This window comes from Brachionichthys hirsutus, chromosome 8, assembly GCF_040956055.1.
Source record: "Brachionichthys hirsutus isolate HB-005 chromosome 8, CSIRO-AGI_Bhir_v1, whole genome shotgun sequence".
NCBI classification, from domain to species: Eukaryota; Metazoa; Chordata; class Actinopteri; order Lophiiformes; family Brachionichthyidae; genus Brachionichthys; species Brachionichthys hirsutus.
In genome coordinates, this window is record NC_090904.1 from 6,454,793 (window position 1) to 6,467,126 (window position 12,334).

General features: G+C 42.2%; 1 protein-coding gene across 1 annotated transcript in view; it reads right to left on the reverse strand.

The window, feature by feature from the left end:
- The window catches only part of LOC137898226 (semaphorin-3F-like), a 39,260-nt gene that overhangs the window by 8,256 nt on the left and 18,670 nt on the right, over positions 1–12,334 (reverse strand). The window contains exons 2-8 of the mRNA XM_068742236.1: positions 8,927–9,087; positions 8,780–8,842; positions 6,381–6,500; positions 5,043–5,132; positions 3,880–3,973; positions 2,263–2,382; positions 290–429 (exon numbers count right to left, since the gene is read on the reverse strand). Coding sequence (XP_068598337.1) covers positions 290–429; positions 2,263–2,382; positions 3,880–3,973; positions 5,043–5,132; positions 6,381–6,500; positions 8,780–8,842; positions 8,927–9,087 — 788 coding nt within the window. The remainder of the gene's footprint in view (positions 1–289; positions 430–2,262; positions 2,383–3,879; positions 3,974–5,042; positions 5,133–6,380; positions 6,501–8,779; positions 8,843–8,926; positions 9,088–12,334) is intronic.

The window sequence follows — 12,334 nt, forward strand, 5'->3', positions numbered from 1 at the left end:
TCACAGAGTAAACACACAAAGCTCTGCGTTTGCGTGGATGTCTGCGCGTGTATACAGATGTGGCCTAAAGTAAACATTTCATCTGGAGGAATTAAAATAAAAGAATACCTTCCAAACTTGGAAGCTGAGGCAAACAGCAAAGAGTTCGTTTTCTGGTAACTGACTAGTAATTCGTGTGCATTGCAGCTTTGTGCTGTAATGCATAACTATAAGCAACCATTATGGGGACATATAAACCTTTCACCTGTGATGAGCAACACAAGGTTTGTTGGCTTGTGTGATAACTCACCAGGCAGATCCGCCCTATCCTGGACTGGGTCATGGGACTCTGGCCCATCTCAGAGGATTTCTCGCGGAAGAAGAAGTAGAGCTTGTCGTCATTCTTCTCAGCACTGTCTGGGATGAGGTGCGCATGGACGAACGTGGGATCTGTGAAGAACGAGGAAGAGGGGAAGTGAGCATCAGCAGCTCTTAGGTTCAGGTTTCTTAACACATAAGCTGCATAAAAATGCCCAGAATTTACAGCCGAAGCCTATCCAGTCTGACAAATCAGCAAATTAACTATGTGATGACCCCCCCCCCCCCCCAGCCAATTCCATCAATGGCTTATCAGTCTTGTCCTATTTTACTTAACCTTTGAGGGAACCGTTTAAATTGAGTTTTCAAATCTGTCTTGGACCAACACTAAATGCTAATTCCTCTTGTATCACCCTTATTTAATTTGTGGACGCTATAGATGTAACAGTAGCATGAGGCTAAGATAGACATGCTAAGTGGATTTCTGATAACTGATTGAGCTTTTTTTTTATTCACAGCTACATTTGAGGATTTTGTCCAAAGTCCCTTGCATTTATGTATAACCAAGAGAAAATACTTTAGCAAATACAAATTGTTTAATTTTACCGGGTACATACATGTAATTATGTGTATGTGATTGTTGTTTCAAGAGAACATGTGTTATGACAATTTCTAAACTATACAACAAATTTGGTCCTTTGCACTTTATTTTCTGAACTAACCACAAATCATTCACTGATTCAGGCAGAATTTGCAGTCGAATGCCTTTAACATTAAATGTCCAAATTATCACTGTCTACCACAAACTAGAGGCTGCAGGATATCTATTCTGTTACAATATTATAACATATCTATGTTAATAAACATGTTATAATCTCATGTTATGATCTCGTCTCTCTTTGTCATCTGTGGTGAGACCAAATCCAAGCGTTGGGGCTTTCTGCGAATTAATGTTTTTCTTTGAGTTCATTTATTAAAATTCACAAACATCATTTCCTTGTTCTTTGTTTTCATTTTTTTTATTAATCTTAAACCCTAGATTATATTTCTTGTTCTGCCAACTGTCCCTGTAAACAGAGGACTCTGAGGACAAATACTGGGTTTTAGTTGTGGAGAATCTTGTTTGTGACTTTCACAAATTCCCCAGGCGATGGCATAATCCATGAGTCTAAAATGTTGAGATTAGGATTCCGCCACAGTTAAACTCAGAGGCAGCGCAGAAGGTTTATTGACATGATTACCGCTGTTACACAATAATAGTAGACTGGGGCTCAAAGCAACACTGACCCACCCTTTTACTTGACAATGCTCAATATGGCAACGCAACATGCTTCCACAGGTTAAAATACTGGGTCACTACCGGGAATACAACACTGGGCGCCCCCTTGCTGTGACCAATTAGGATGCCAAATGAAGGCAAACTAAAACCAGGAATCGCATAATGGCGAGGGAAAATACACACATGGCTGATTAGCAGGACCCAGGTGTCTCTTTTTAGTCTACCGCTACCAGGGGACTGTTGTCAGGGCAACAGGGTCAGATGAAAATCTGGGAACCAGCGACAGTGATGGGGGCCATGATTGATTTGGCAAGATCAACTGGATGCACCCAACCAGCATTTATACTGCTGCGACAGTCATGGCTAATTAGATAGTAGGAGCTACTATGAGTCGTCGATGTCGATAAAGCTCGCGGGCCGGCTCAGAGGGCATACAGTCAACAATTCACACCATGTTATGGGCGTGTGAGTCCAATGATCATGTGTTTATGTGAAGCAGGGCAGAAAGACAAAGAGTCTCTCTTCCGGATGCCATGGTTCTAGGAATCGATGATGCGCATGGCACTGATGAAGCAGCATTTGGGAGGTTAGGTGAGACATCACCATAAATTAACCGCCATCTGGAAGGGAATGAATGAATGAATGCTGGCAGTGGATCAAGCACCGTGTTCTGACATTTACAGTACCATTTAACCATCTGGAGTTGTACTGATCAGTCCTCATGGCTGTCTGCTTCCCCAGTGTACGGAAGATGGCAGAGTCAGTCCCCATGAAGTCGATGTAGACCGCTGCATACAGCTCTCCATCTGTCAGTCACGGAGAAAAGGGGAAGGTGAGGGGGGAGTCGTTGTGGGCAAACTAGAGCTTGTTGCCTCATGCGTGTGATTTAAACTTCAGGCGTAGTGGTTAGCGCTGTTGCCTCACAAGTAAGGCAAGTAAGGTACCGAGTTTGAATCCTATCTGTGTGGACTTTGTATGTTCTCCCTGTGTGTCCGTGGGTTTTCTCCGAGTTCCTCCCACCTCCAAAAACATGCAATTTAGGTGAAGTGATTATTCCAAATTGTCTGTAGTGTATGAGTGTGTGCGTAAGTGGTTATCTGTCTCTGTGTGTGCCCCCCCCCCCCCCCCCGCGCTGGCGATGCATCCTAGGTGTACCCTGCCTCTCGGCTCCAGCAGACCAGTGACCCACAAAGCGGAAAAAGCGGCTGTAGATGAGATGATGGATAAAAGGTTGCATTATCCCTCCAAGTCTAAAAATCGGAGCGGTGGCATGCAAAGCAGCTGCTCTCGTAAATTGATACTCGTCCTGGGGATTATATTTTCGTTGCAATCTAAAAAATGCTTGCCAAAATATATAATCTTATAAACATCTCATCTCCTGTGGTGAAGCAAAAGTCACATTTGGGTCAAAACTGTTGATTTCACTATTACATTGCAGTCGTACTCATGTCACACTCGTTGCGCCAATCAGCATAATTTCAATGGACAGCTGGATTCATGGGTCCATCCAGCCTGATTCTGTTTCCTGGCGATACCGTCTTCCCATCAGGGCTCTTCGTGAATGTTTTTTATGTGTTAATACTCCACATCATAAGCGATCCCAGACGGAAATTTTCCGTGCACCAAAAAAATGTGAAACAGACTCTTTACTGGAGATCTAGTATAGAAAGATTTTAAGGAGATAAATGCGAGATGACAGGAAGAAGTAAGTGTAAAAAAAAACAACTACTGGCACCTAACCCTGGGAAAGTCCAGCTTGAGCTGACATAGCGTGGTTGTCTCTCTATCTTTCTCTCTGTCCTTAGTCTTATTCTTCTTCTCTCTCTGGCAAACATATGTATGCACAGCCAAAGATCGCTGGTGGTGAAAAGTTTTATTCTGACCACCTGTAAGCGGCTGACAACAAAAGGCCACCCACTGACATGACAGCTCACGCATCGGCCTCACAGAACAAGTGAATGTAAAAACTAACAAGAAACAGATACAACAGAACTGCGCCAAACTGTACAGAAATGATCAAAGGGAAAGCGCCAAAAAATAGTTCTTCGGTTGTAGTTTTCAAAGAGACTATTTGGGTTTTGAACTGCTGGTCGGACAAAAAAAATCCAACATAAATACTTCATTTTTTTCCTAATTCATGTAGATTTCACATACAAAGCCACAATAAAGAAGATGAGCAACAATCATAACAACATAGAGTTTCATCGATTACGCCACACGTGATTCCTGTGATGCATCCAAATCCTAAAACAAAACACATTGAAAAACGGTTTACCAGCAATATATTTAAAGCTGGGACTTACTGATCAAAGCAGAGACGCTGTTAAGTTTGGGGTCATAAGGACATTTTCCTTTCCCAGAATCCACTTTACCAGGTTCAAGTCGGAAAATGTATTCCTATAATGGTAAAGAGAGAAGGAAAACAGCAGGGATGATTGTCTGATTCTTCTTGATTGGGTAACAGACATATTGTGTTCAAAGATGTGGATGAAGGTTATTCTTTGAATGCATCGAGTAAGACGCATTTGGATATTAAAAACAAGAGTATCAAACTAATATTGACATCAGTTTATTGACAAAATGCAAGATTTTGACCCCACAGGCATTGGAAGAGACTCTCACAGGATCTACTGAAGGGAACAAAAAGCACACAAAGCCAAGTTATCTGTCAGATGAAGAGGTGGAAGAAAATGCTGGGAGCAACCCAAAACTCATCCACCAGGCTTCTGATGTTAATGGCTCAAGCAGGAACTCATTATTCCACAGTGCAAGAGGACATCTTGAACATCTGTGTCAACACTGGGTGCATGTCTACATGGAGTTTGATCTTCAAAGCTGGCTGATGTCTGACAGGTAGAAAATATGTTAAGGAAAGCTTGATGATGTCAAAGCTGCACTCCAACCTGTTCTGGGATATTTTTACTGTAACTCCATAATGTATGATTCAAGTGTGGATTGAAAGTCTATCATCTGGAACATCCAATAAAAAGACCTTTTATGGTAAAACAACTAAGTAATCCCCTCTGCCTCACAGCCGCCACATCTGTACATCTGTATTCCTGAACATTTTAATAGAGCTTTGCTGTTGGATTGGTGCAGACATATGTGACCTTTGCTCAACTAAACCCTGCCCACCTCAAACTATTGAGAAACAAAAACAGAAATACAAAAGAGATTTAATCAAAAAACAAAACTGGTTGAAATTGGGGGAATAAAAATTGTGTTCCTATTGGAGTCTGTTGCTTATTTTAAGAATCTGACATGTGTTTTCAAGGGGTTTTATAATAATAACATTTTTTATCACTGTAGGAGGGAAACACTGTTTCGACATTTGAAACAACATTTACAGATAACATTCTGAGATTTAACATTTCCGTGCAGTTCAGCAAGCTGTTACTCTGAGATCTGAGAAAAAGTAGTTGAGGTGGGCACAAAAATGAAGTCTACAAAACCCCCTTCAGCCCACCTTTGCCTCCAAAGGCTCTGATGTCGAGCTGTATTCTGCTGCCCGACTGGATCTGGCTCCATTCTGAGCTGCCTGTAGGTAGTAGGAACCCTAAAACAGAGACATGCCACAGTGGGCCATTTCATTTAGCATTCTCAGGCCGGAGCCAAATCAGTTTACCTGACGGTGACTATAATTTAAACATAGAATAAAAAAGAAAAAAGGTTCAAGAAAAAGAAACCAACTCAATGGACAAAAACACAATAAAAAAAAAAAAAAAAAAACCCCAGCAAAGATAAATGTCAAAGAGAAGGTCACAGTCGAGTGAGGAGAGCCCAGCAGGCAACATCCTCATTTAGGAACCATGTTGGATTAGACTCATTATCATGCAAGCACAGCTGCAAAGCCCATGCATGAACCACGCAGTGATAGGAAAGAAAAGAGAGCAGGAAAAGCAACAACGTGAGACAGGCAGCAATGAAGAATCAGATGCAGCCGTATCAAAAAAAGCTCATGAAGAAAAACAAACAGACATAATAAATCATGCCATAAAGCTATTAATCTTAATCTCCCCTAACAGTGGAATTTAGATTTTGTTGTTGTTGTTTTTTTGCCCCACATATGTACAAAAATACGTAAAGGAGAAAGCTGAAGAGTAACTGCAGACTAAAAATGTGCGAAGCCCTCTTTGTATCAAGCGCAACTGATTCTGTTCATATCCGAGGAAAATCTTTACAGTGTAAAGTAACATAGCATCTGGGTCTTAATGGTGGAAGCTGGATGACAGGAGGCAGGCTGACCTTTAAAGTGAAATCTGAACCCTCCATTTCAACAATGAAACAAAACAGGCTGAGTGTTGCGAGTGTGTGGACTACAGCCCGGCCGGCAGCTGCTGCAGCTCCACTGGCCGGTGGTGCTGGAGAGAGGGAGGGACGCAGAGGTGAGCGATAAGACCGCTGAAGGATGAGAAGAGACATGATGGCCTTTCAGGGGCTCTCAGCCAGGAAGGAGAAGACAGGCCAGAGGCTCTGCCGTGTATGAAGAGGTGAAAGGGTGATTTTCTGCTATTCCTAAGAGAAGAGAGATTGGTGTTTCATCCGTATCTAGGCGGTGGCAGGTAGACGCAATAATAGCAGCAATGCAGCAGCCTGGCCATCAAGTCTTTTTTCTTTGAGCCTCCCAGACCGTGAAATAGCACAAATTAATGAAAAGGAAAGATTGAAGAGAAAGTGCAAATAAGAGGGAGGTGCAAAAGAAGATTCTCTGACCCCGAATAGATTGGCAGATTTAGTTCTTAAAGGAAGCTGAGAGTGAAGGTCATAACGTCTCCGTGGCTGCCCGGCTTGTGTCTTTGGTTACCTGTGACCTGCGTCCTCGGTCCACGTAGGTACAGATGGGATTGTACGCGCCCGTTCCACACACATAAAGGTGAGTCCTGTTCCAGGGCTCAATCAGACGGATGAAGTTTCCACATTCCCCCTGAGAAACAACAAAACAGATTCCAAGCATATTAAAAAAGCTGCAGTGGAAAAAATACACTCCAGAGATAGTCAGCAGCCGTGCTGACTTGTCTAACCACCGTGTAATGTTTGTTTGTGGGGCACATTTTCACTGTTACTAAAAGAAAATGTTTCAATTCATGGTTCTTTCATCCTGAAATTAATTGGCCTGGGCTCATTTTCTCTTTTGGTCATGAAAAGTAAAAATAGCAAAAAATGAAATGAACAATTACTGTGCATGTTTACTCCTCTGCTGCCGGTGATGGAAAGTGTGCATCATGTTCCAAATGCATATGTCATAAGAATGATCACAAAATAGAACCAAAATAAATCTAATAATTTTACAATCTTTATATCCATATAGATATTTTTCATAACATTTCATGACTGATGATTTCATGATAAGAGCAGGGCTAGTGGTGAATATTATTAACCCTCTATGTCTTATATATTATTTGAAATTGAAGTAAAGCCCACATCTATTGATTTCTTTTTTTACATTGACTGTTATGGCCATATTGTTTTAAAACCCGAAAAATCTGTGGGTCTGTCAGACCAGCAAACGTGGCATCAGTAAACCGGATCAGAACCATTGCGTCTATCATGTCTGCTGTCAGATGGTTCTGTCAGCCCGGTCAGAGCTTCAGATCAGTTCAGATCAGAAAATCCTTACCAAACACCATTAACTGTGTGGTTGTGCGTTACAATCGAACCCACGATGTGTTTTTACTGTGGGGGTTGAGCGTAGAAAATCAATTCAATGCTCTGCCAAACTTGGACAAAAAAAAGGTTTGGTCAGAACAAACAGGATTGTCCAGTGAAAATTGTAGCTTTTAGAAAAGATTTTAAAATTCTATTAAAGTTTCTCTTTTAAATAAAGAAAACTAAATTAAAAGTGCTTTTTAAAATCTATTCATCAATGTAGTTTGTGGAGAAGTGTTTAAGTGTTTAACAAGTCCGGAAACTTTTTCAGTCTGGAGACAAAGAGATGCTGCTGGCGATACCAGCGCTTCGCTTTTGCCGTCTGCAGCTTTTCAATGTGATTATTTTCTGACCAGCTGCCGTGTCTCAATCTGCCCAAATAAAAAATAAGGAACAGAAAAGGAAAGGATGATGATGTCTGTTCAGATTTGTCTGTCAAGACGGCTGCTGGTGACAGCTGGAGGAAAATAAATGATACACCATGAGCAAAAAACAAACAGACTGCGCAGGATGGGGATTTGTCAGATTCGAGTAAAATGACAGATGCACAAGTCAGAGGTTTGAAATGATGTGTTTTTGTGCATGTCTGTGTCTTTACATGTGTGGCCCTGTGTGTATTATGCAATGCACGGTTGTGTTCCCCATAGACAGCACAGCGGGGATGATTGCCTTTAACCTCCTGCATGAGCCACCATCCTCTCTGAATTGCTTTTGGATTGTCATATCCGTCATTCCTTAAAGATTGAACACAATTACCAACAAGTTTCCTGGTAGCCAATTTTATTTCTTATCTGAGTGATGAACGCATGAACAAAATCAAACGCAAAAGATCTGGGTTTTATATGAATTTCAATGACGAGCTGTTTGAATGTTGAATCATTAACACTCCAGACAGCTCTTTACTTTCCAGTTCATCATTTTATCTTACTGTCTGGAAAACGCAGGGAAAAATACATATTGTACAAAAACAAATATTACATTGTGTGAAAAGAAAATTACAAATAAAATTGAAATCTTTGTGCGTGTGAGATATGCAGTGATAGCGATAGGTTTTCGGCTGCGAACGCAGCCTCGTGTCACGCTCTAAGTCCCTGCTGGAGCCTAATTTGTGGCAGCTGTGTGCAATCAGCAATCAGGGACACAGACAGTAAATAAGAGCTTCACCGGGTCGCGCGTCGGAAGGAGCTGGAAAAATGGCCTCCACTGACCGCAATGCAATCCTCTAAGCACGAATGTCACCAGAAAGACAGAGAAAACACACGTGATTTTGAGCTTTGTCGGACAAAACGGTGCAGGTCGACAAGGACAATGGATTGAAGCTGAGCTATCAGCAAATGATAGCGGTTCTGTTACTGCGGCAGCCTGCGGTGCTTTTTAATACCCCATTTATCATCAATTTACATTAAAACAAAGATGAACGCAAATCTTTATGAAGCAGAAATGTTCTGAAAATGGTTACCAATACATTTTCTTTTCATTTTCAGTCAGTCTCCTAATTAATAAACGAATGCATTTGACAATCCTTTTAATTCCAAATAATGCCATTGGAATACTTACATTGGTGTCTTTTCCTGATAGGATACACTCCGTCTTCCTTTGGGAGGTGATAGGCCAGTGGATCTGACAGAGAAAGGCCCACATGGCGGTTAGATGAAAGATCCATGACCTCTGGCAGGATTATAATCTGCGTGTTACTTTTCTTACTATGAGTGGCTCCTTGTTGATGTCATGCAGATCCAGAGAGAGGATATAATCTTTGCTGCCCACATACATGCGGTCGTGATCCTCATCCATGCGAAGGATCCGATAATCGGTCGAGTTCAGCAAAAAGGAGAAGTGATGAGCCGTGCCAGTAGACTTCAACTCTATTAGGAGACAGAATAAGAGGGGAATAAAATGTTTTTCTTCAAACTGAATCTGTGGTAGAAAAACACTGTAAAATTGGGAAACACAAACCACAGACGTGGTCACAAGAGAGGCTGTATAGGCTGCTAGTTTTTGGCAGAGAGATGCCCTTAGCTTTGCCAAAGTCTTTTCATTCTTCCTCTACTTGAGCTGATCTCTCTATTTACTTTACAAATCCAACACACACACACACCTACACACACATTTAGTGTGCAACTCCTGATAAATTCCACCTAAAATTCATTTACGGAAGCTGCCTGTTATTCTTTTATAGTCAGGGCTACAATTACATCCTACCATTACAGGGTTCTGGAAAGGCAAAATCTGGTTATGACAGGCTTGACAAAAGCAAGGAGACACAGTAAATCTCAGGAGTCGGGGCTGAACGGCAGTGCACAAGCAGCAGGTCTCTCTGCTGCATGGTGACAGGAACGCATCAGAAAGGCTCGCCGCTTCTGGTAATTCTGGCTCTATGTTGTTTCCTGCTGAATTACTGCTGGCATCCGGCGCTGCAAGTCACGTAACGCGACTTTGACTATAAAAACCAAAATGGCGGATAATGTTCGGGATCCGACACTATAATCTCCTCCTGAGACTCCTTCATCTCCAATGAAGCAGAGAAGGTGCTGACAACTCCTAGGCTTACTGTCACATCATACCATACGTAAAATGGCCTTTCCTCCACATTGCTCATGAAACTCTTTTACTCTCAAGCGGCTTGCATACTGCAGGTGTGTGAGCGTGAGTTTAAGTTACAGCCTGGGTGTGATGGGAGATAAGTGGATATCTGGTGTACAGAAAGCAGCTTTTCCTCCTGGTCCTCCCATTACCGCCCAAGCTGTTAGAGAATCCGGTAGGAGTTCTCTCTTCTTGCTCTCTTTCAAACTGAGCTTGGGAAAGTGGCGCTTGGGAAAGTTGAGCCTGCACTTGTGCGGTTCTCTTTCCAGGAAGCAGGTAGAGGGGCTGTTCACATTTCCACTTCAATAAGAACAGACAAATGCCCCTTCTGTTCTCCTCATCCCAGCCTGCATGGGATTCATTGAAAATGAGAGCAATCGCCCTAAATTGTTTTGTTGTTTTACAAGGTAGCGAAATGATTTTCGCCATCTAGACAGGATATCTTGAAATGACGTGAAACCTCACGGAATGCTGGTGAGCTGCAGGTGTGTTGAACTGGAAAATATATTTGCCACGTTACAGAATACGCTGGGGCAGAAAAGGTGTCCTATAAGAAGAGTAGACAAGGCTGTCACCCATTTGATTCTTGTAAGTCATCTCCAAACACAACTCTCATTCTCATATAGTAGGAGACCTACCCCCCCCCCCCCAACTTGCTCTGATTCACTGGCACCATTGTGAAAAGACACAACAGGTATTCTTCTATTGTGTTTTTAAGAAAATACCCGCTGTAGTGTGTCTGCCGTTGTGCAGCGAAGATTTCATTCAATTCACAAGTCAAGCAAAGTTAGGCCATGTTGGCAGGCGGTGACGCAACATGATCATGAATCATTAAGCCTCTCTGCTTGCTCTGTAAAGTACACACACTCCCAAACACAAATAGAAAACATCCCAACACTCCATCAACATACCATCTTGGTTTCTGTTTTTGTCTACTGTCATCCACACACTCAAACAGCTAGCTGCTCTGTCGGGACAGGCGGCTGAAGGACACCTCAGGGACACCAGACGTCTTCGGCTGACATCTCACATTCATCACCTCCAGAATGAGAGTTACACTTGGGGACATCTAAATGATGTCGGCTGGCTGTAACATGTCTGACTGTCGTCACAGGTCACTGAACAGTTCAATGAGTGCATGCGGGCAGTTTGTCGTCTTTCTCTTGTCTTTGTTTTGACACATGTGAAGAAGCAACAAACGGTCCAAAGTCAACGCTCTAAACCTGAAGCTAGCACGGAAGACAACAACTTTCCTGGCAGATTATTCAATGGAAAAAATCCAGGTTCTAAATTAGATTAAAATAAACTGTGAAAGAATTTCAAACTATAATAATTACCCTGTTTTTAAATCTGAAGGCTGTAAATGATATCCAGCAGTGGTTTGGACAGCTTCATGCAACAGCCATATTAAAACACTGTTCTTTCCTCATGTTTCCAAAGCTAACTGATATTGATATATTTGGCTGAGTTTCTCTTCCCATGGATGTCAGCCTGATAAATAATTTATGTATACTGACGATACAAGAATCAAGATATGGAAACAGTATAGAATAGTCAATGGAGACATGCACATGGCTGATTATGTTTTTTGTTTCTTCAGCATACATTGACTCTTTTGTAGATATACTGCATATATATGTGAAAATGAAGGGGTAACCTTGTTTACAGGAGAACTGTAACATCTCTATGAGACATGTTAAAACACCTTTCCTTTGAAATAACGGCTGTATCATGGTGAGATAAGGAGTTTGATACAACAGCCCACCTCAAAGTGCTCAAAAACTCTGTTGTTAGCACAACTTCATTATCCATGTCATGAAACAGGGCCTTGACATTGCGTTAAACTGTTGACTTTAGAACAAGTAGGCAAATTCAGCAAGGAAAGGCTACAAGGATCCGTCTGTGAAGACCTGAGGATCTGGTGTTTATCACCAAGTTTCCGAGAATGGTCTTCGTAATCATTCCCAGACACGCTGGCTAACAGAGCGAACTAGTTTTGTTTTTTTCCTTTTCAGCTTTTACATGCTGAGCTCTCTGATATTGTTATGAGGGATGATACTTAAGCTGTTTCAACTTCTGCTCCAGAATAAGGACATCTTGTAAGCTTAGCCTGTTGTCTGTCGACCTGTTGATGTGCATTGTGGTCAGTTCCAGCTCTGTTCAGAAGCAAAGGTATGTTGCCTTTCAGCAAAGCTTCATACCTTTGTCTGGCTTCCTCGGTCATCCTCACAGGGACATGTAGGACCTCCGCTTTGTTAGGAGATGATGACAGATGCAGCTCCTGGACACGACTGCTATTTCATCTTACGCCACTATCGGCCTTTCACATCCCCCCCCCCCCAAGTGTGTGTGGGGGGGGGGGGGCTGAGGAATCAGACAGCATAAAATCCTAAATACCTGCCCAAGCGTCACCGGCATGTTGTCTGAATTCCCCAATCTACTCATGTTCACATTCTTATTAAGCAGAGGCGTGGCCTCACCTTGCTGGAGCTTGTCTGCAGCCATGCGTGAATGACTGTGTCTAAATGC